Genomic DNA, 19,948 nt, shown 5'->3' with positions numbered 1-19,948 from the left:
AAAGACCCTTTCCCGTTATCAGTCAGATAGAGACAACATCGGTTCTTCTCCTGTGTGGGAGTGTCTGGCCTCCCTTTGTGGCTCAGAAGGTAAAGACTCAGCCTGCGATGTGGGTGAGACCCGATCTGGTCCTGGATCAGGAACATCCCCTGGAGAAGGGAATGGCAGCCCGCTCCAGTATTCTTGCCTGGAGAATGCCATGGACAGAGGAGCCTGGCGGGCTGCAGTCCCTGGGGTCACAGCAGGACACGACTGAGCGAGGAACACACACAGGGTGGTCTCTGCTCTGTGGAGGACCTGCTGAACGAGATGTCTCAAGAGCTCAGTTTAAACTGCTTCTGCTCTAACCTGTAGTGTCCAGACGAAGCAGCGAGGAGATGAAGCGCGACGTGTCTGCTCCCGAGGGCACGTCGCCCGCCGCGCTCATGGCCATGGGGGCCACCTCGCCGCAGCTGTCGCTCTCCTCCTCGCCCACGGCCTCCGTGACCCCCACCGCCCGGAGCCGCATCAGGTAGAGGGTGCTTCCTGCGGGGGCACTGCCCTCGGCCATCCCGGGCCTTTTGAGAGTGAATGATCGGGTTGTGAAAGTTTCGAGCCCTGGTGTGTGTTCTCTCTTTGTGGGTTAAGTGTTTTCTGATCCACTCTGCTATGCGCAGAGTGGAGAAAGATGATAAAAAGTACAAAAATAAAACAAAGTTACAGAGATGATTATTTCCCCCAAGCAGCGGGTGTTTTTATTCTTGTTTTTGTGGGTTTTTCTCTTTTTTTCCCAGCTTTGCTTTTTTAAAGTAGCGAACAGCTGAGTACAAAAGTGACTTTGGTGACACTGGAACTCCAGCTGTGTGTGGAGCGCAGGGTGGGGAGGAGGGCGGGCGCTGGCAGGCCCCGAGCCTCAGTGAGCGCGCGGGCCGGACTCCTCCTGGTTGTTGACCTACAGGTCTGAATAAGAGTGGACTCTTTGGGCTCTCAAACTCAGATTATGCTCTCAGGTTTAACGCCCTGCCTCTCGGCGACCGACCTCTTAGAAGAGCGGCCCCGGGCGCAGTGAGCAGCGGGGGCACCCGCCTCTCTGGCCGAGCGAGGGGAGCACTGTCCACGTGGGCTGTGTCTCGTGCCCAGGCGGGGGCGCCCACTCTCCCGGCCCCTCTGCGAGAAGCCGTGCGCCTGCCCAGGACCGCTCCTGGCCTCGGCTTCCTTTCCTGACAGTAAAGTTACAGGAGACGACCCCTCCCCCTCGGAGGCTCCCTCCTGCAGCTTCTCGCCGTGCCCGTGGGCTGCACTGGGCTTGGTGCTGTTCTAGGCTGTCTCTGGCAGGATGGCTGTGTGAGTAGAGTAAACCTTTCACGGTGATTGTGACAGTTGCTTTTGTTTTTCTCTTGGCGTGCTCTTTTGTTTTGTTCACTTCTCACCTTTATCTTCATTCTCATTTCCTGTGTTCGGTGCTGTTGTGACAAACCTCTTTGAGCCCTTTAGCTAGAACAGGAACACGGTGAGCCAGCACACGCATAACAGTGTCGTTCTTCGAGACAGGGGTCTGACTGCAGGTTGGAATATTTTTGTATTTTACTTTTGGTTCTAAAGTAAAAATCGGTGCTATTTCAACGCACCTCTGCACTGGAAAAGCTTCGTTCTTCACGCGAGCTCTGGTGTCCTGTCATCCTTTGTAGGGTGAATGCAGACGGAAGGGTACTGTGCCGCCTGTGACGTCTAGGACACGGGCTGGACGTTGTGAGGCTGGAATCTGCTTTACTTGCAGTCATGGCTGGAAATCAAACCAGCTGTGCAGAGGGCTCTGCTGGTCAGGGATGGCTTGTTCTGCAGAGCTCGCTGTCCACAGGCCCCTGTGTTCTGTCCTGCCCCTGGAGTGGTCCCTGGAGGGAAACATTGGTGCTGGAGGGGTTGGGTTCGGGTCTGCCTTGCTCCATTGCCACGCTGGCCACAGGCTCTTTAGACTCGGTGTCCGGTCTGGGGCAGGATGTTCTTCTGCACCCACGCAGCGGACAGTGCCCTGAAGTGCCCACGTGGAATCTTCGGGGCTGACCCGTGTGGCTCTTGGCTCCTCCTGAGCTTCAGTGAGCTGTCCGCCCCGTGTGCACGGGGATGTTCCCTGAGGGCAGGCCCCGTGTCGCCGCCGCCCGGTCGAGCCTCGCAAGGAGGTGCCGAGTGAGTGAGTGTACAGAAAACTCAATTTTTTATGCAAGGGAAAATGCTAATTACTTGCAGTCAATAAAGAGTGTGCAGCTTAGCAGTAAAGACTTGGAGACATGCTGCGGGTGGTGTCCTGCTTGCTGCTCTTTTGTCGTATCTGCCTCCCCAGTTGTGTGCTCTCTGAAGGCAGCAGTGATCCTTCACCTGGGTTAGCTCCATCCTTTGTGATTATAGTCAGTGCTTTAAAAAGAAGGTGAAGTGACCAAGGACATAGACGTTGCATGAGATGAAACGTAGCCACAAGGAAGGCCGATGCCCAAGGGGAAGGAGCCGTGGCGGCTCTTGCACGCTGCCGGCGCGGCCACTGCACCCCGAGTGTCCCGGGCCGTGTTGCGCTGGCCCTGCACACGGCTTCCCTGTGGGTGGTGACAGGGCCTCCCTTCAGGCGGCTGAGCCCCCGACAGCAGGGGGTCTGTGGGACCCATAAAAGTTGACAGAGGAATCAGACCCGTGCAGATGCCTCTGGCTGTTGTCCGCCTCCGAGGGTGCATGTGTTCTGTTGGATTTCTGGCTTGGAAGGGTGCTCTGATAAGGAACACGAGTTGAAATGTTTCTTCTCTCCACTTCCCAGGGAAGAAAGGAAGGATCCTCTGTCGGCCTTGGCGAGAGAATATGGGGGTTCCAAGAGGAACGCCTTGCTGAAGTGGTGTCAGAAGAAAACCGAGGGCTACCAGGTAACTGCGTCCTTCCGTCCAGGGGAGCCGCTGCTGGCGCAGCCTGCTGAGCAACACGAGCCCCAGACGTGGGGGGCGTCCCGGGAGAAACAGTGCCTTCCCGTCCAGAGCAGCGGACCGTCACGCTGCTCCTGTTGAGCTGCTGTAGCATTTCTCGTCTAAGTCCTGGTTGAGTGCTCTGTGAGGCCTCACTGGACTAAGAGTGAAAATCTATCTTTCTTTAAATGAAGATGTCACTCATCATGTTTAAAGTTTTCGTTCCGCTGAGTTCTATCTCAGCGTTTCCGCTTCCCCTGTGCGGGCTGTGCCCGTGTCGCCTCTCAGCCGGGCTCTTCTGTAGCCTGCGCTCCTGGCCCTCTGTCAGCCTCTCTCTCCCTCTTTTGGTATTATTAGCCTGTCTGTAGAAATTGAAGTATGACTGGTTTGTAATGTGTTAGTTGCAGGTGGACAGCAGAGTGATCCAGTGATCCGTGTGACCCTTCTCCATCGCAGGCCCCTGCTCGGCCCGCGCGTGGCTCCGCTTGCTGTGCAGCAAGGCCTTACTGTCCGCCTGGCTTACGCACAGTAGCTCGTGCCTGCTAACCCCGCTCCTGGTTTACCCCCTCCACCACTGTCCTCTGCTGACCACAAGTGTGTTCCGTCTGCTTGTGTCTCGTGAGTGAGTTCCCCCATATCGTTTTTGTGGATTGCACGTAAGTGATGGCACGTGTGTGTCTCTCTCTGGCTTTCTCCACTTAGTATGACAATCTCTGTGTCCGTCCCCGTTGCTGCAGATAGCATCATTTCACTCTTTTTTGTGGCTGAGTAGTACTCCGTCGTGTATTTATACCCTGCGTCTTCATCCATGCATCTGTCAGTGGGTGTTGAGGTTTCTTCCGAGACATTATGCTGAACTCAGAAGTACAAATCTTAGGTGATTCCACTTATATGAAGTCCCTGAAATAGATTCATGGTGACTGAGAGTAGAATGGCGGCTGCCAGGGGCCTGTGTCACGGGCAGTCATTGTGTAAAGAGTAGAGTTGCCGTCATGCATGAAGAAAGTTCTAGAAATGGATGCTGGTGATGGTTGTGCAACAGTGTGAATGAATATACTTGATGCCACTGAACTGTCCACTTATAAAACAACCGTTCAGCGGAATAAGCAGAGCAGTAAATGATTGGGATACAGCCTAATAGAAACACCTAGCCGAGGACACAAGCCCCAAACCGTAGACAGTATTCATAAACTGCTAATCAGACCTGTGCGTCTCTCACAGGCTGTCCATCAATAGCAGAATACACGTTCTTCGCAGGCACCCCTGGAACAAATGTCGATAAATTGTAAAACGTTGAGACTATACAAAGTATCTTTTCTGATCACAGTGGAAGGAAGTTAGAAAGTAATAGCGAAAGAAATACAGCATGACATAAAGAGACTGGGGAGATGCTGGAAAGGAGCTCCCAGGGAACGGCTAGCTGCGAGCACCGGCCTTTAGAAAGGAGAAAAATCCCAGATCAGTGACCTAACCATCTACCTGACGAGAGTAGAAAAGGAAGAACAAACTCAGCCCAGAGCAGTCAGAGGAAGGAAATAATAAAGATCAGACCAGATATAACAGATACAGAATCAGCAGAGGAGATAACTGACACCAGCAGTTGGTTCTTTGACAAGATGAGCACATGTACAGACCTTTGCCTAGATTGACAAAAAAGAAAAAGAGGAGGTTGAAATTACTAGAATCTGGAATAAAAACAAGGACTTTACTAAATGACCTTATAGAAACGGAAAGGATTAAAGGGAATACTGTGAACAGTACACCAACAAATTACTTAACCTCGACGATTTTGATTCCTTGCAATATACAAGCTATAAAAAACTGACTCAAGAAGAAAGAAATTCTGAATAGACCTATTGCAACTAAAGGAACAGAATTAGTAATCAAAACAATTTCAACAAAGAAAAGCCCAGGGCCAGATGGCTTCCCTGGTAAATTTTACCAAACGTTTACAAAGAATTAACAGCCGACTTTCTCAGACTCTTCCAAAAATAGAACGGAGAACATGTCCTCGTTCATTCTGTGAGGCCAGTATTACTCTGATTAACAAAGCCAGAAAAAGACATCACAAGAAGAGAAAACTACAGACCGATATTCCTTATGCAGAAATCCTTAATGAAGTACTTGACAGAATCCAGCAGCAAATAACAGGACTTGTGCACCATGACCGAGCCTGGCTTGTCCCAGGAATGCAAAGCTGGTCCAACGAACGGAAAGGAAAAGCAACACACCCTGCCACGGAGTAAAAGGGAAAACCCGTTCACGATGGAAACGCTCAGCAAACCAGCTGCCCGCGGGCTGGGAACCCGGCGCTGCCGTCTCACTCATGATGAAACACTCACCGAACCAGCTGCCCACGGGTGTCTGGAAACCCAGCGCTGCCGTCACGCTCACTGGTGAGCATGAGCAGGAAGGACGGCTCGTCGCCATCTACTCGACCTTTACTGCACGTTCCCCCTGGGGCGGCGGTGTGTGAGGAAGGGAGAAAAAGGCGTTGGAAAGGAAGAGGCAAAACTGTGTGTGTGCCGAGGACCTGAATGCCACCTGGCAAACCGCTAGGATTCACAGGAAAACCGGTGGAGCTAGTGAACAAATCCCGCAGTTACAGGATACACTTCAGTGCAGTTGCTCAGTCGTGTCCGACTCTCTGTGGCCCCATGGACTGCAGCATGCCAGGCCTCCCGGTCCATCACCAACTCCTGGAGTTCACTCAAACTCATGTCCATTGAGTCGGTGATGCCATCCAGCCATCTCATCCTCTTTCGTCCCCTTCTCCTCCCGCCTTCAATCTTTCCCAGCGTCTGGGTCTTTTCAAATGAGTCAGTTCTTCACATCAGGTGGCCAAAGTATTGGAGTTTCAGCTTCAGCATCAGTCCTTCCAGTGAGTGTTGAAGACTGATTTCCTTTAGGAATGACTGGTTTGACAACCTTGCGGTCCTATAAAAATTACCTGCGTTTCTCTATACTAGCAATGAAAACTGAAAATGAACCTCAGAATTTCCATTTATAGTAGCGTCATAGAGCATAATATATCTGGGGGACTTCCCTAGGGGTCCAGTGGTTGACTCTGCACTTCCACTGCAGGGGACACAGGTTTGATCACTGTCCAGGGAACCAAGATCCCACATGCCTCTGGAGAAAAACACGGTTCAGCAGGACACACATACCCCAGTGTTCACTGCAACGCTGTGAATAATCGCAGGACACACATACCCCGGTGTTCACTGCAACGCTGTGAATAATCGCCGAGACACGGAGGCCACCTAGATGTCCATCAACAGATGAGTGGGTGAAGAAGATGTAGCATGTGTATACAACGGAGTGTTACTCAGCCATTAAAACCAATGAAATAATGCCATTTGCAGCAACTTGGATGGGCCTGGAGATTATCATACTTAGCAAGTCAGAAAAAGACAGATACGGTGTCGCTTATATGCAGAATCTAAAAAAAAACACAAGCGAACTTACTACAAAACAGAAATGGACTCACAGACTTAGAGAAGGAGCTGATGGTCCCCAGGGGGGCGGGGAGGGTGGGGGTCAGGCGTTTGGAGCGGTGCCCACTGCAGTGCTCACGCTGGATGAGCAGCGGAGACCTTCCTAGGTAGCAGAGACTCCGCTCCATACTCTGTGCTCTAATGGAAGAGAATTTGAAAAAGAACACGTGTGCCTGCGTGTGTAATTGGATCACTGTGCTGTACACCTGAAATTAACACAACATAGATGAAGTAAAAAGTTTTAAAAAACAGTAAAATATTATAAGTAAATTTAACCAAGGGGGCACAAGGCTTGTCTGCTGGAAACTACAGAACATTGTGAAGGAAATTGAAACCTAAGTAAACGGAAAGATCCTTTTTTCGATGGATTGCACGATCCACGATACAACAGGGGTGAATCCTGGAAACGTGCTGAGTGAAAGCGATGTCAGTCCTGCACCCTGACAGTGGCCGAGCCGCGAGAACACCAGCGCCGAGACCTGGAGCGTAAGTCCGTACTGCCCGGCCTCTTACGTTCTTCCTTTACGTCGTTTTTACTGGGCTGTATTCACATGAGCGCCCAGCACCCACTTACAGGCGTACCTTGTGGTGTGTTCCCAGAGGTGTGCGGCCCTCACCACGGTCGGTCTCACAGGGTTTTCATCAATCTGAAGGGAGGCCTCGAGCCCGCCAGCAGCCGCTCCCTGTTTGACGTGGGCCCCGTGGGTCTGCTTGCTGCCTCTGTCGCGAGCCTGTTCCGGGCAGGTCACGGCGCGTGGGCCTCTGACTGCTGCTCTCATCCAGGGCCGTGCTTGCTTGGCTCGCCTGTGGCGTGTGAGCCTCCGTGGGTCGCTCCCGTGGCTGCGCTGAGCTCCGCCCTGTGACCCCCTGTGGTCGTCCCGTCTCCTGCTGACGGTGTTCGGTTGTTGTGGGCCTTACATGTGACGCTGAGGCTTTGCGTGGACATAAGTCATTTTCTCATCCTCCTGTCCAGCTTCTTGGCTGCTGGAACAGTTTGAAATTGCCATCTGGTTATTTCTCTGTCAGCTACTTCCCCTCTGCCATTTGGTTAAAGCCCCAAATCCTTGGTGTGGAGAGCAAGGCCTCTGCTGGTTGACCTGGCCTCTGTGTAGTCTGGTCGGCTCCTCCACCGCCTCACCTCGGCCCCTGAACCCCCCACCCTCTCACTGCGCTCCCTCCGTCCAGGGAGCATCCGCCCCTGCAGCTTCAAAGGCAGCATCTGTGCGACCTGCTTCTGCCGTGCCCCGCCCCACGAGGGGTCACCCCTCAGGGCCCCCCAGGGCAGCATCTGTGCGACCTGCTTCTGCCGTGCCCCGCCCCACGAGGGGTCCCCCCTCAGGGCCCCCCGCACCCTTGGAGCTCATGCTTCCTGGCCTCGTTCATCCCGAACCCCAGTCCAGAATGGGTGCTTTTCTGCATTTCAGGGCATGTGTGGGGGGCTCTCTGTATCTGCAGTTCATTTTCCCATGTCACAGAGCCCTGCCTGCCAGTCCTGAGGGTACTGACGTGCCAGCGTGTGTGTCTCCTTGTCCAGACTGTGAGCGCCTGAGAAGGGCCTATCTGTGCCTCCCAGCACCCCGCAGAAGGCCCTGCACACGGCAGAGCTCAGTGGCTGTCTGAACTTGTATATCAAATATCATGGGACACGTTGGAGGTTCGTGTTCAGAACAGCAGTTCTCAAGCTTGTCTGTACAACCCTGTGAAGACTGTGGGGAAGGCGCAGATGCCTGAGAACCAAGCCTCAACATTTACACCTCGAGAGGTGCTTAGTGAGACAAATCTGCGTTTCTGTAGGCATCGCGCTCGATCCGTGGACCACGTTGTGAGAGCCGCACGTAGAGCAGTGATTAAGACCTTGGACTTGAGGGTCCATAAGGCCTGCGCGTTAGCTCTGCCTGTTTCTGTGGGACCGTTAGCAAATCACTTAGTCTCTCTGGGCCTCCCTTTTCCTCCTAAACTCCATTCCTGTAAAATGAAGGCTTAAGTGAGGAAGTCGTACACATTCTAGCATTTGCTGCATGTTTAATAGATTTAAACTATTATTTTTCTGTTACTTTGTGTCATCTTGTAACATGAGCTTTAAATTTTTCTAGACCATTACATAAATTGACTAATTTGAGATAGTTAGAAAGTACTTCCCCCTAGATTATGGAACTTTGCCATATATCAAGTTGTTTAAAAATTTAAGTAACCAAGTTGATTGAGATCATTCAAACGTTAAATCATTGAGTTAACTAATGTCTCTTGCTTCCTTCCCACTTAAATTCTCTGATTCTGTGATTTTAAGGTACATTGCCTTAGGTTAAAAAAAAAGCGCAAATCAATTCTTTAAAATCCTCCATTAATAATTTAAATTTTTTTTTCATTTCCTGCGTACTTAAAATGAAGAGGAAATACAATGCACAGCAAAACGGGCCGCTGTACATAAAGAAAGGCTCTTCTCTACACTGGAGAGTCTGCTGCAGGCACGCTTCCCCTTGCTCCTTGTGCAGACTTCTGCAGTGGTGTCTACAGAGGGCTTTTCTCTTTGTCTGGCTTTCATTTCCTGTGAAACTAACATCTGTTTTGCTGTTTAAAAGTCAGGTAGGATGCTGGCTGTTGTATTTTCAAGGTCTGTGAGTTAAAATTGGATATAATTTTATATGCATAATCTTTTTAAGCTGAGAGATGGATCTGATAGAGCTCCTAATTCGTCGAGAGCTGTGTCGGACGTGCCAGAGCCCTTTCCTCATCTGGCCTTAGGTACTGATGAGCGTCCCCTCCCTGAAGCCCGCCGTGTGGGACCCACCCTGCAGTGGCGGTCCCGCAGCCGGCAGGAGCGGGGCTGATACGTGACCAGCAGCACGCCGCCCCCTCAGGTCCCGACCACCCTGTGAGCGGGCCTGCTGCCCGTCGTGGGCGCGGCCAGTGAGCGGGGGCAGCCTCCCCAGCCGACACCTGGCTCGCCTTCCACTCAGCCTCCCGAGAGGCGCCCTGCCTCCTGAGAGGCGCCCTGCCGCGGCCGTGCTCGCCGCTGTAATCTGAGTAACTGTCCATTACACTGCACGGCCTTGTGAGCTTCCTTTTATCTAACACGTTTTCCTCCCTTAAATCGCACCCCGCCAGCAGCTGTTCACTGAAGTTTTAAATACGGGAATATCCCCATCGGAGGGGGCTTGCTGTCAGGCTTGCAGACGCGGGCCTGAGCCCCCCACCCCCAACCCCAGGGATTGGGACAGATGACTCCCTGAAGGCCGTGTGGTGCTTCTGAACATTGCTTTACAGATCGAGGCTTTTCTTTTTCTGTTCTAATCAGCACCTCAGCTTGTAGACAGTCGTGTTTTAAAGCCAATTTAAGTACACGGTTAATTCCTTAGAGCTCACGGAGAGAGGTGGTGACCCACCGCCCTCCGCCGTCGCCCGTGCACGCTGCTGCTGGAGTCGCTGGAGTCGCCGGGCCCAGGTCTCTGACTGCCCCTCCAGGGCCTGGCAGTGTGAGCTGACCGCAGCAGAGGGACGGGCAGCGGGGTAGCTCACCCTCTCAGCGTGCTTTCCTTCGGTTCTAAGTTTCATATTTAACGGCTTCTGTTGTACCATTGTTTTCTTGTTCTTGGAAAACCTAATTGAATACAATCAAGGAGCCGCTAAAGGTAAATTTAAGAGCTTTCCTTTGAAATCTCATTGTTCTCTGATAAAATGCCAGGCCTGGAGATGGATTAGTTAATCCAAAGATGATGAAAACACTTAATCTACTACAGAATGGTTTTAATAAATGAGCAGAAGCTTTTAGTACTGCCCGAGGTGACTTAATCTCAAGCAGTAAGAATACAGTTTTATTGAAGGATTTGCTCATTAGCGCATGGACCGAAGAAGGAAAGACGCTGCGTTTCTGAGTGGAGGTGAGCGGAATCAGAATCGACGGACACGAATGGTTTCACAGGGATGTGTGCTGTGCTCTCCTTGCCTTCTAGCGATATTTCCCAATATAAAATTAGGTTATCACATACACACTAAGCCCTGTGCCAAGTCGTGTGCTGGGCATTGAAACAGGAGTCTAGAAAGAGAAAGGCGGTCCTATCTCAGGAAGCTCGTGAGCTACAAGTCAGTAATTAAAGTTCTGGGTGGACTTGTGTGTGACTGACAGATTCTCAGATCAGACTCTGCTAAGAACTTCGATTTTGTGTACAAGACAAGTGTCATTTAAATATACATTCAATACAAATGTGTGCCAGTTCGTTTCCAAGCACTTAAGGATTTTCCAGAGAGCTTTCTGTTATTGATTTCTAACTTAATTGCATTGTGGTCAGAGAACGCACTCTCTGTAACCTGAGTCGCTCTCAGATTTTTCGAGACTCGTTCTGTGGCCCAGGACATGGTGTGTAGTTTTTAAAGGCTGTTCTGCTGCTGTGGGAGGTCGGTCAGAGCCGTGGGTTGCCTGCCGTCCACATCCTCTGGCTCTGTCGGCTGCTGAGTGAGGGGCGGGTTCTCCGTGTCTCCGTGCGGGGCTGAGGGTGTTTGCTTTGTGTGTGTTGCAGCTGTTACTTGGTACATAAATGTCGAGGATGGAGGAACTGCCCTCCATCCTGAAATGGCCTTCATCCGTGCTACTTCTTTCTGCTCTGCAGTGCCCTCTGGCCGACACCCCACCCCGGCTCTCTGTGGATTGCGTTCAGCACGGAGTGTATCTTTCCAGTGTTTCTGGTGGGTGGGTAGCGTAGAGCCAGTATTGCCATATCACTATTTTAAGTCATTTTCCTAACAGTTGCTCTAGAGATTACAGAACGCACCTTGCCACCGTTTCCCTGAGGTTTTTCTGACTCAGCTTGGTAAATTTCTGCAGGCTTGCTGCATGCGGCCCCTGTCCCCGCTCTGTCCTGCCGATGTCCTGGGTGTTGGATTTGTGTTGTCAGCCCAGCCGTGTGGCGTTGCAATTAACTCCTGTATACAGTAGTGCTGTTTTAAAAAGCCTGAGAGGAGAGAGTAATGAGTGTGACTTCCGGCGGGGTGGCTGCCTGCTTTCTGTTGTTCCCTGACATTTTAGTCCCTTTTCCTGAATAATTGCCTTAATTTATTTCCTGGAGATCAGTCAGCTCTCCAGAGCCCTGACGCGGTTGTTTTTGACCAGCTTGTCCAGTCCCGTGATGTTTTTTAGGAGAGGCTTTTTCGGCACCTGCCCCACCACAGGGAAAGTCTCCCAGCGTGCTTCCTTCTGGGTTCTTCTTTTATTCCCAACTGTTTTTCACTAAGAAGCAGCAGATTCTCCCAGAATTGTATGTCCCTGTGGATTGAGGAGAGTCTGCAGAGTGAGAACGAATGGACAGATAAAAATAGCCAGGCCTTCCTGGCTTCCTTTGAAGCAGGGTACAGTCAGTAGGCAAAGTAGGAAAAGGAAGTTCCCTTCGCAGCTGCGTGTGTTCACGGAGCGAGCTGGCGTCAGCCCACATGGCCCCTGGGCCCTGCATGGAGCTGCCCCCAGCCTCTGCTGTGCCCCCCACCCCGGCCCTGTTCATGCCCCCTGATTCTGCACAGAGACCCCCCCCCAGGCTCTGCTCCACACCTGGGAGCTGCAAAGACAGCTTTCCTGCCCAACAGGCTGGCCCCAGAGGCCCAGGTTCCCTGTGGTGCCTGATGGTCACCCCATGCAGGGGGGCGGGGGGTGTGATGGGGGAGGGGCGGGGGCGGGCGGGGAGGGAGAGCTGCGCCCCTTCCCACGCCTGTCCTCCTTCCGTAGGAGGCCCTGGGTCCCTGGGAGGCGCTGCGAGCATCCCTGCGCCATCCTCTCCCCTCCCTCCTACCCTCATTTTCAGTGACTCAGGGCGAGAGGCTGGGAAGGCTGGGGCTCCTGCAGTCGAGGCTCCTGAGCCAGGCTCAGCGTTGCTTCAGTTTCCTCTGCTATATCTGGAGGCTTATGTCACAGGAATGGCTTCCCAGAGGTGAAAATCCAACAGGTGCAGGCAGCAGATAAGGGTTTGATCTGAATCAAATCGAGGTTGGAAGTCTGAACTTTTTTATTGTACATTGTCAGTTTGCATGGAAACTGAGTTCCCATACAGAAAGCTCTCATTGTTTGTAAATATCACCGTGTCCCAGGGTTTAAAATACTTGAACAAAGGGAAACGAGTGGCCAGATTTGTGGTCCCACCCGGTCTTTATGTGGACTCACACACTCACAAGTTCCCGCCAGTGAAGCGATGGAAACTGCTGGTCTGACCGTCCTGACCTGGTGACAACGCCGTCTTCGTCCGGAGCGGCGGCTGGGCCTGGGGCTCACACGTCCGCCGGGTGCCAGCGGGCTCTGCGGCCCGGGCTCAGCTCCACGTGGTGGCCACAGTGGGTGCGTGGGCTGCCTCCTGTGTTCAGGGGCCCTCTGCATGCCGAGCACAGCAGCTGGAGACCAAGTTTTCCCTGAACCACGATGTACTTCTGGTGCTCTGTGGTTTAACCATGCTTTGACAGCAGCTGCTAACATGCGTTTCCAGAAATGTCAGGGCTCTAATTTTTAAATTAATTGCTTAGTTAGCATTTCGATAAATTAGCTTGATCATCGTTTTAGTGTGAGGTAGGACAAGGCAATGGCACTCCACTCCAGCACTCTTGCCTGGAAAATCCCATGGACGGAGGCGCCTGGTAGGCTACAGTCCGTGCGGTCGCAGAGTTGGACTCAACTGAGCGACTTGGCTTTCCCTTTCAGGTGACACTGCCCAGCCAGACTCCCCATGACGCACTCAGGGTTTCCCACACCGCTGAGCGGGTCGGAGAGCCCCAGCAGCCCCGGTTGAGCCCCAGTTCCCGCTTTCCTAACCGGGCATGTTCTCCAGGGCCCGTGCACTCGGGAAGGCGCTCAGGAGGGGTGGCTGCCCCCGGCCAGGCAGAGCCTCTCAGACGCGCCTGCTGAGGCTCCTCCGGCAGGAGGGGTCCATGGGGTCGTCAACTCCAGGACTCAGGGTCCCGCCCCTCGGCCTTCCTCCTTTCTTCCCATGAACTCTGCAAAAACAGAGCAGCCGCTGGGTGTGGCTGACAGCCTGGCCACCAGCGCTCGGTCAGCTCAACGTCTCAGGAATGCGTGTGTTCATCGGAAGCCGCACCTCGAAGGTCACCCCTGAGACGGCCCTGGGAATCGTGATGCAGGGCTCCCGCTCCGCCAGCCAGAGGTGCTTGCGGCCCCTGCGCTTGCCCTGGGGTCTCTCAACACCCAGACCCAGGCTCTTCCCGCCAGACAGTGCCCTGGGCTCCAGGAGGTTTCCAGTAAGCAGGCCTTTTTATTCTATGAGGAATGCTGAGAAATAAGAGAGAAATCAGATAAGCAATGTTTTCAAGAGCTGTGTAATTTTTTTTGCTAAAAGCAGAACCATTAAATTGTCTGGGTCACATAATCTCTATGTATCATCTCCAGCAGCTCGCACAGTCCTCAGTTCCTTCCATCGTGAGAAGCCTTTATCCTCTTGTGCTTCAGTGACTTTGCACGGGAGGCCAGCCGAACTGTGTGAAGGCCACAGAGGAGTCGAGGTCTGACAGGTTAATTTCATCGCACGCGTGAGTTTAGCCTGAGGTCCGTCGGGAAGTTTGGGGTGAGCGCCCCGTTGGTGGAAGCTGGTTATGTGTGGAGGTGCTTCACGGCCGTGGGAAGGGTGGCTGACCTCCAGGCGCCGTTGGGAGGGGAGCTGGGTCTCTCACCAGCGGGCTCTTCAGTGCAGGACACAGCAGGCTGGCTGCCACCCAGCCAAGAGGGGGCAACACAGGCTCGCCGGCACTGACGTGGGTCACGCGTGCCCGTCGGTAGCGCGCAGGAGGCACGGTTCTCTGCTCCGTCGGAGGCTCCTGCCAACACATGTCTGGGTGGACCCTGACCAGGGCTATCAGTGGACACCTCCCTGTGGCCAGGGCTTCCTCACAGCATGCTGGCCACGGCCCCAGGGCGGGCATCCTGAGAGGAGGACGGGTAATGGCCCCTTGCTTCTCATGACCTGGCACAGGGGAGGGACATGGAGCCCACGCTGATGGGCAGCAAGGCTCTGAGGGGGACTCAGGGCAGAAATACCACCAGGCCACTTCTCAGGAGTCCAGGCTGTCTCTTAAGGAAATGGAGACACTACTCATGCAACGCAGACCCCAGGTGAGAGGGGCCTGGGCAGAGCCTGGGTCAGGGAAGAGGGGAGGGGCTCTTGCCACGCACGCAGGGTGCCTGCAGGCTCCCTGGGGACCCCGCCCCCGAGCAGCCAGCAGGCGGCACCCCTGTCAGCCCACAGGCCGGGGCTGGCTCTGCTGTAGTTTAACTGTGCTGTGTTCAGTCACAAAATGCAAGACACTGGGGATGAGCTGCAAAGGTGGGAAGCTGCAAGAGCTCGTGTAGAGCCTGGATCTGACTGTGAGTGTGGTCTGGGCTCCCCTCGTGTCCTTTAAGCAGATGTGGTGAGGTGGGGTTGACCGCGGCACAGATAAACGTCAGGTGTGGGGCGTGATGGTCCGACTACACACACACGGAGTATGACCACAGGAAGCTGAGCGAGCCTCGTCTCACATATGTGCGGAGCAGAAAGGTGTTCCGTGATGAGAGCTGTGAGGGCCTCTCCACGTTCACGCGTGACACAGTGGTGTTAGGTCCCCGCCGCTGCTCAGCCGTGCCCGACTCCGTGCCACCCAGGGACGGCAGCCCACCAGGCTCCCCGTCCCTGGGACTCTCCAGGCAAGAGCACTGGAGCGGGGTGCCATCGCCTTCTCCAGTTACATCCCCAGGACCTGTTTATCTCCAAACCGCAGGTCTCTGCCCTCCGGTTCCCCTCCCCCAACCCACCTCTGGTGACCACAGATCTGATCTTTTTCTCCAAGTCTGTTTGTTTGTTTTTGACATATAGCAGCCCCACCACAGCGAGAGGCGTAGCTCAGTGGCTCGGTGTTACTGTGCAGTAGTGGCCGCCGCTGCTGCCCGGGCGTAGGTTTTACAGCTTGCTGACTTTGGGTCCACGTACACGCCCGGGGAACTGTCCGCACGTGGACGGACGGCTCTGTCTCCTGAGGAGCGTCTGCCCCTGGCCTGCTCTCGCCGCAGGGCTCGCACCTTCATGGTTTTGTGCAAACGGAACCACGTGTGCAGCTTGGGGAGGGTCTGGCTTCTCTCATCGGGCGTGACTGTTCTGGCATGGGTTTGTGTTGTTGGGTGTCAGCAATTCACCTCCTTTCCCGGAGACTCGGCGTTTACGGCTGTGTCCCCATTCGTTACCCATTCGGCTGTCGGTGGACATGGGCTGTTTCCCGCCGTCGCTTGCTGTGAGGAGAGGCCCCCTGGACTGTCTGTGTGGGCGTGTGTGGAGGCCTACGAAAGTGGTGGTCAGAGGGCCGGGGCCCGTCCTCCCTGGCCAGGGCTGGGCACGGGCAGCCGCAGTCCTGTCCTGCGTGTGTGGTTTGGCTTCAGTTCTGCAGGCGCCTCTGAGCCCGTGATGTTGGGTGTCTTTGCACATGCTCCCTCGTGACACGTCCTGGACCCTTCTCGGTGAAGTGTCCATCGCAAGGTCACTCACCCCAGGGGAGATGTCATGCCGTCTGGAGCGTGAGCCCTGCCCTCAAGGAACTTCCAACATTTGTTTTGAAACAGTATTTCCAGGCCTGTTACAGCGGTGCCTTTTCCTGGGCGGTAGGCCCCCTTGGGATGACTGAGACTTGTGGGCCTGGCGTTCAGACTCCTGCACACACCACCTCCTCCTCGCGGCCCTCAGCCTCTCTGGCTGCGTCCTGAGCCCTGTTACCTCAGAAACCAACCTGTGTGCAAACTGAAACCAGGGTGGGGGCGGGGGGCCGGAGCCCCGGGAGGGCGCAGGCGTGGCAGGCTGCCCCGCCCCGCCGAGGGTCCCGGGAGCCACGCCCCTCTGGACGGGTGCCCTTGGTCGGTGTGTGGAACGAACCTGTGGAACGAACCGCCGACAGCGGGGAAAGGGCAGCGGTTGCTGCTGGAGGCCGTGAAGTGGGCTCCTGACCAGGTGCGTGTGCTGAGCGGTTGTGTCCCCGCGTCGCCGCTTCCCTTGGGGCCCTGAGGGCGGCCTGGTCAGACAGAGAAGACCCCGCTGCTTCCAGGCCCCCTCCTCCTCGCACGGTTCTGAGCATGGGCTGGCCTCCCAGCCGGGCCCAGGGCTGTGGTCGGAGCCTCTGCTCTTCTCTGGCGGCTGAGCCCTGGGCCACCACCTTGCGCGGACTGTTTCTCAGACGTAAGGTGTTTGAATGAGCCCAGGTGTCCATTCTCTGTCTTTGTAAAGTGAAAGTGAAAGGGAAGTCGCTCATTCGTGTCCGACTCTTAGCAACCCCATGGACTACAGCCCATCAGGCTCCTCCATCCATGGGATTTTCCAGGCAAGAGTACTGGAGTGGGTGCCATCGCCTTCTCCAAATTAACCTAAGAGTTCATCAACAGATTGTTGGCTATAGAAATTAGGAATTATCTGGGTAGTGATATTTTATAGGGCCATTTGAAATATAACATTAATCTGTGTATCACCATGAAAATAACTACAATATAGTAATTCAAGGATACTTAACAGTATAACTTCTTCTGAGTAAAAATACCCATCAAAGTATCAGTGATGGCTACCTCGAGAAAGTGAGGTTTTTTAACTTCCTTCACTTCCCTACTTCTTGTCCTTGTAAAGTGGTGTCTTATTTCCACCAGCCTTCATGTTCAGAAGCTGAAACTTGTGTTGTAAAGCCCATTCGGTGCTGAAGCCTCTGGATCGTCTGGCCTTTTCCCCTGGATTCTCACTCCTTCCCTTCAGGGTGCTCCTAAGCCAGCCCTGGAGCAGCCTCTGCAGAGCCTGGCCCAGGGTCTGGGTCGGGCATGGCGTTTCCAGGCGCCTCCAGCTTGCCGTGCGTACCCTTCCCCCACCCTGTGGGCGTGCCCGTCACGTGTCCGTGTCCGTGTTCCGCTCGGAAGACGTTTGTGTTGCTTCCACTTCCGGCTCCCGTGCTGCTGTGAACGCTCCCGTGGGGACTCGTGTCCGTGATGTCGGGGGGGTGGCCTTCCCCGGGCCCGTGGTGACGCTCTGTGTAGGTGGCCAGGGGTCATCTCCCTGCCCCGCAGCAGCCAGAACGGGGCTCTGGCTTCTCCTCGCTGTCCCCAGCTTCTGGGGTTCCAGCTCTCGGGGTGCTGTGCAGCCCGGCACAGCACGGGAGGCGGTGGTGTGGGACAGTTCCGGCCTGCAGTTCCCTGGTTACCAGCGGCATCCAGCTTCTTGTGCTGCTGGTCATCTGTCGGCCTTGGAGACATGTCGGTTCAGGGCCTCTGCCCCTTTCCGTATTTGCACCATTGGGTTGTTTGCTGCTGAGTTGTAGTTTTGTTTCTCAAGGAAATTTTCAGATATGATGCGCTAAAGCAGTGGGAACAGTAAAAATGACCCTCGGGGACACACCCCAGGCCCAGGTGTCCTGGTTACTCCCCCACCCCCGGGATTCCATGTAACGTCACCACTCATTTGAACACCATCCCTGGTGGCTCAAGTGTAAAGAATCCGCCCACAGTGCGGGAGACCTGGGTTCCATCCCTGGGTTGGGAAGATCCCCTGGAGAAGGGTACGGCAACCCACTCCAGTATTTGTGCCTGGAGAATCCCGTACACAGAGGAGCCTGGTGGGCCACAAGAGCTGGACACGACTGAGCGACTAAACGCACGCACACACACGCATGCGCTCACACGTCTGGACAGAGTTCAGAGTTCCCAGCTGAATCCCAGTCAGCCTTTCGGTTGATTTGCTTGAATTAAGATCCACACAAGGTTCGCAGGTCGCCTTTTTTCCTTTCAGTGTCTGTCTGGAAGGAACTGGACAGAGTGTCTGGTGGAGCGTCTGTGTTTGGGCTTGGGGAGGCTAGCCCTGCAACGCTGTCCGGGGGTGAATTGGCCGGGTCTGCCCCTGGCTCAGGTGTTGGACAGAAGCCCCTGAGCTGTGGGGTTGAGTCCGTCCGTGCGTCCAGGCAGTGGGGTGGGGCCGGCGTGGAGCATGGTCGCCAGATGGAGCCACTCCAGCCGCCTGGCCCGGGGAGCCCTCTTCCCAGATGGGCTCCTTGATGGCCTTCTGTCCCACGCTCGACCCTGGCCTGGCTCCCCGGCGGGCGGCGTCCCGGGTGGGGTCCGGCGGCCGACGCCCTCGTGCTGTGGCATCCCGCCGCTCGTGCCTGCAGCCACTCTGGTCTCCGGGGCAGTGGGCCTGCCTCCGGGCCGCACACTGGGGCCTCCAGATCTTAGAGAGCTGTGCCCGACTGACGACCGGCTCCCTGGGGGAGGGCAGGCTGGGGGCACCTGGACGGGCCTGGCCGGCCGTGCTGAGGCTCGGTAAGGGGCCTGGGGCCTGGCTGCCCCGCCCCCACAGGGCGCAGGAGGCTGTTCATCCTCGGGCCAGCATCCGCCCCGCGTCTCCTTCCCGCCTCCGCTTCATGCACAAGTCCCGACGTGGACGGCGTGACGAGCAGGCCTCCCTCCCTCCCTCCCTCCCTCCCCTGACCCGGAGCAGAGCCTGGCCAAGGGCCCGGGCAGACGTGCACGCAGCACCACGGGCTGCTCCTCCAGGGCCAGCGGGGCCTCTGCTGACCATCACTCGGGGGTCACTCGTCACTTGGGGGTCACTGGGGAGCCACAGAAACCGCCTCCTGCCGGCTCTCCCTCTTTGGGCCCTGCCTCCCCCCCCCGTCCGCACCCAGGCTCTAACATCCCCAAACGCTGCCCCTGGCCTGGGCTGAGGCCTGGAGGCCCCTGGGCAGGGGCTTGTCTGTGGCTCTGTCCTGCCTCTTGTCACCAGGCAGTGTGGTTGGCGGGAGAGCCCGCCGTGATGGCTGAGCTGATGGAGGAGGCTGTGTGCTGCAGAGGCCAACCCCGCGCTCAGGCCCTTTGCCTACTGCCTTAAACATGAAAGTGTCTGTCGCCAAGGCGTGTCCAGCTCTCTGCAACCCCCTGGATGGTATGCAGCCTGCCAGGTGCTGGAGTGGTTGCCATGCCCTTCTCTGGGGGGTCTTCCCGACCCAGCGGTCAAGCCCGTGTCTCCTGCACGCGAGGTATCTGGGGTGCGTTTTGTGGCCCTTAATTAAAAGTCAGACAAGTGACGACATGTTACGATGTTCCTGACACACTGCTGGTGCAGCTTGTTGACCCTCAAAACCGCCCCACCCCCCCAGCGTCAGTGCACGGAGGTGGGTCCCGCCCGCTGCAGGGGGACGGGCTGCGTCTGAGGTCAGGAGGGCCGCGGGCAGGGCGGCACCACGGGTGAGTCTGCGGGAGCTGAGACGGCAGCGGGGGCCCGGGCACAGGCAGGCTGGCTGCCCGCGGGGCCCGGCGACGCTCCCGGGGTGGGCAGAGCGCCCTGTGTAAGTCTGTGCTCGGGGCTCTGTGAGCTTTCCCTTCGGCTCGTCCAGTGACCCCTCGTGCTTATCCAGACTTAGACTTCTCTCACACAGCGGGAAAGCCCTGAAGAGAGCCCCGTAGGATCTGCAGTCGTTCATTACAGCTTGTGATTACGTGTGAGTCTGTCTTAGGAGAGAACCGTTCCCTCTCGGAGGGCAGACTAGTGAGCAGGCAGAGCTGCTCCA

The 19,948-nt window shown here is 55.5% G+C and overlaps 1 protein-coding gene across 9 annotated transcripts in view; it reads left to right on the top strand.

The window, feature by feature from the left end:
- Positions 1–19,948, top strand: part of SPECC1L (sperm antigen with calponin homology and coiled-coil domains 1 like) — an 85,759-nt gene that overhangs the window by 58,819 nt on the left and 6,992 nt on the right. For 8 of the 9 annotated variants that reach the window (XM_070769956.1, XM_070769954.1, XM_019977529.2 and 5 more), the window contains 2 exons: positions 355–511; positions 2,780–2,882. In XM_070769956.1, the coding sequence (XP_070626057.1) occupies positions 355–511; positions 2,780–2,882 (260 nt within the window). The remainder of the gene's footprint in view (positions 1–354; positions 512–2,779; positions 2,883–19,948) is intronic. The other variant, XR_011561257.1, reaches the window with a different exon arrangement.

Source organism: Bos indicus, chromosome 17 (genome assembly GCF_029378745.1).
Source record: "Bos indicus isolate NIAB-ARS_2022 breed Sahiwal x Tharparkar chromosome 17, NIAB-ARS_B.indTharparkar_mat_pri_1.0, whole genome shotgun sequence".
Taxonomy (NCBI): Eukaryota; Metazoa; Chordata; class Mammalia; order Artiodactyla; family Bovidae; genus Bos; species Bos indicus.
This window is presented reverse-complemented; position numbering and strand designations above follow the sequence as displayed.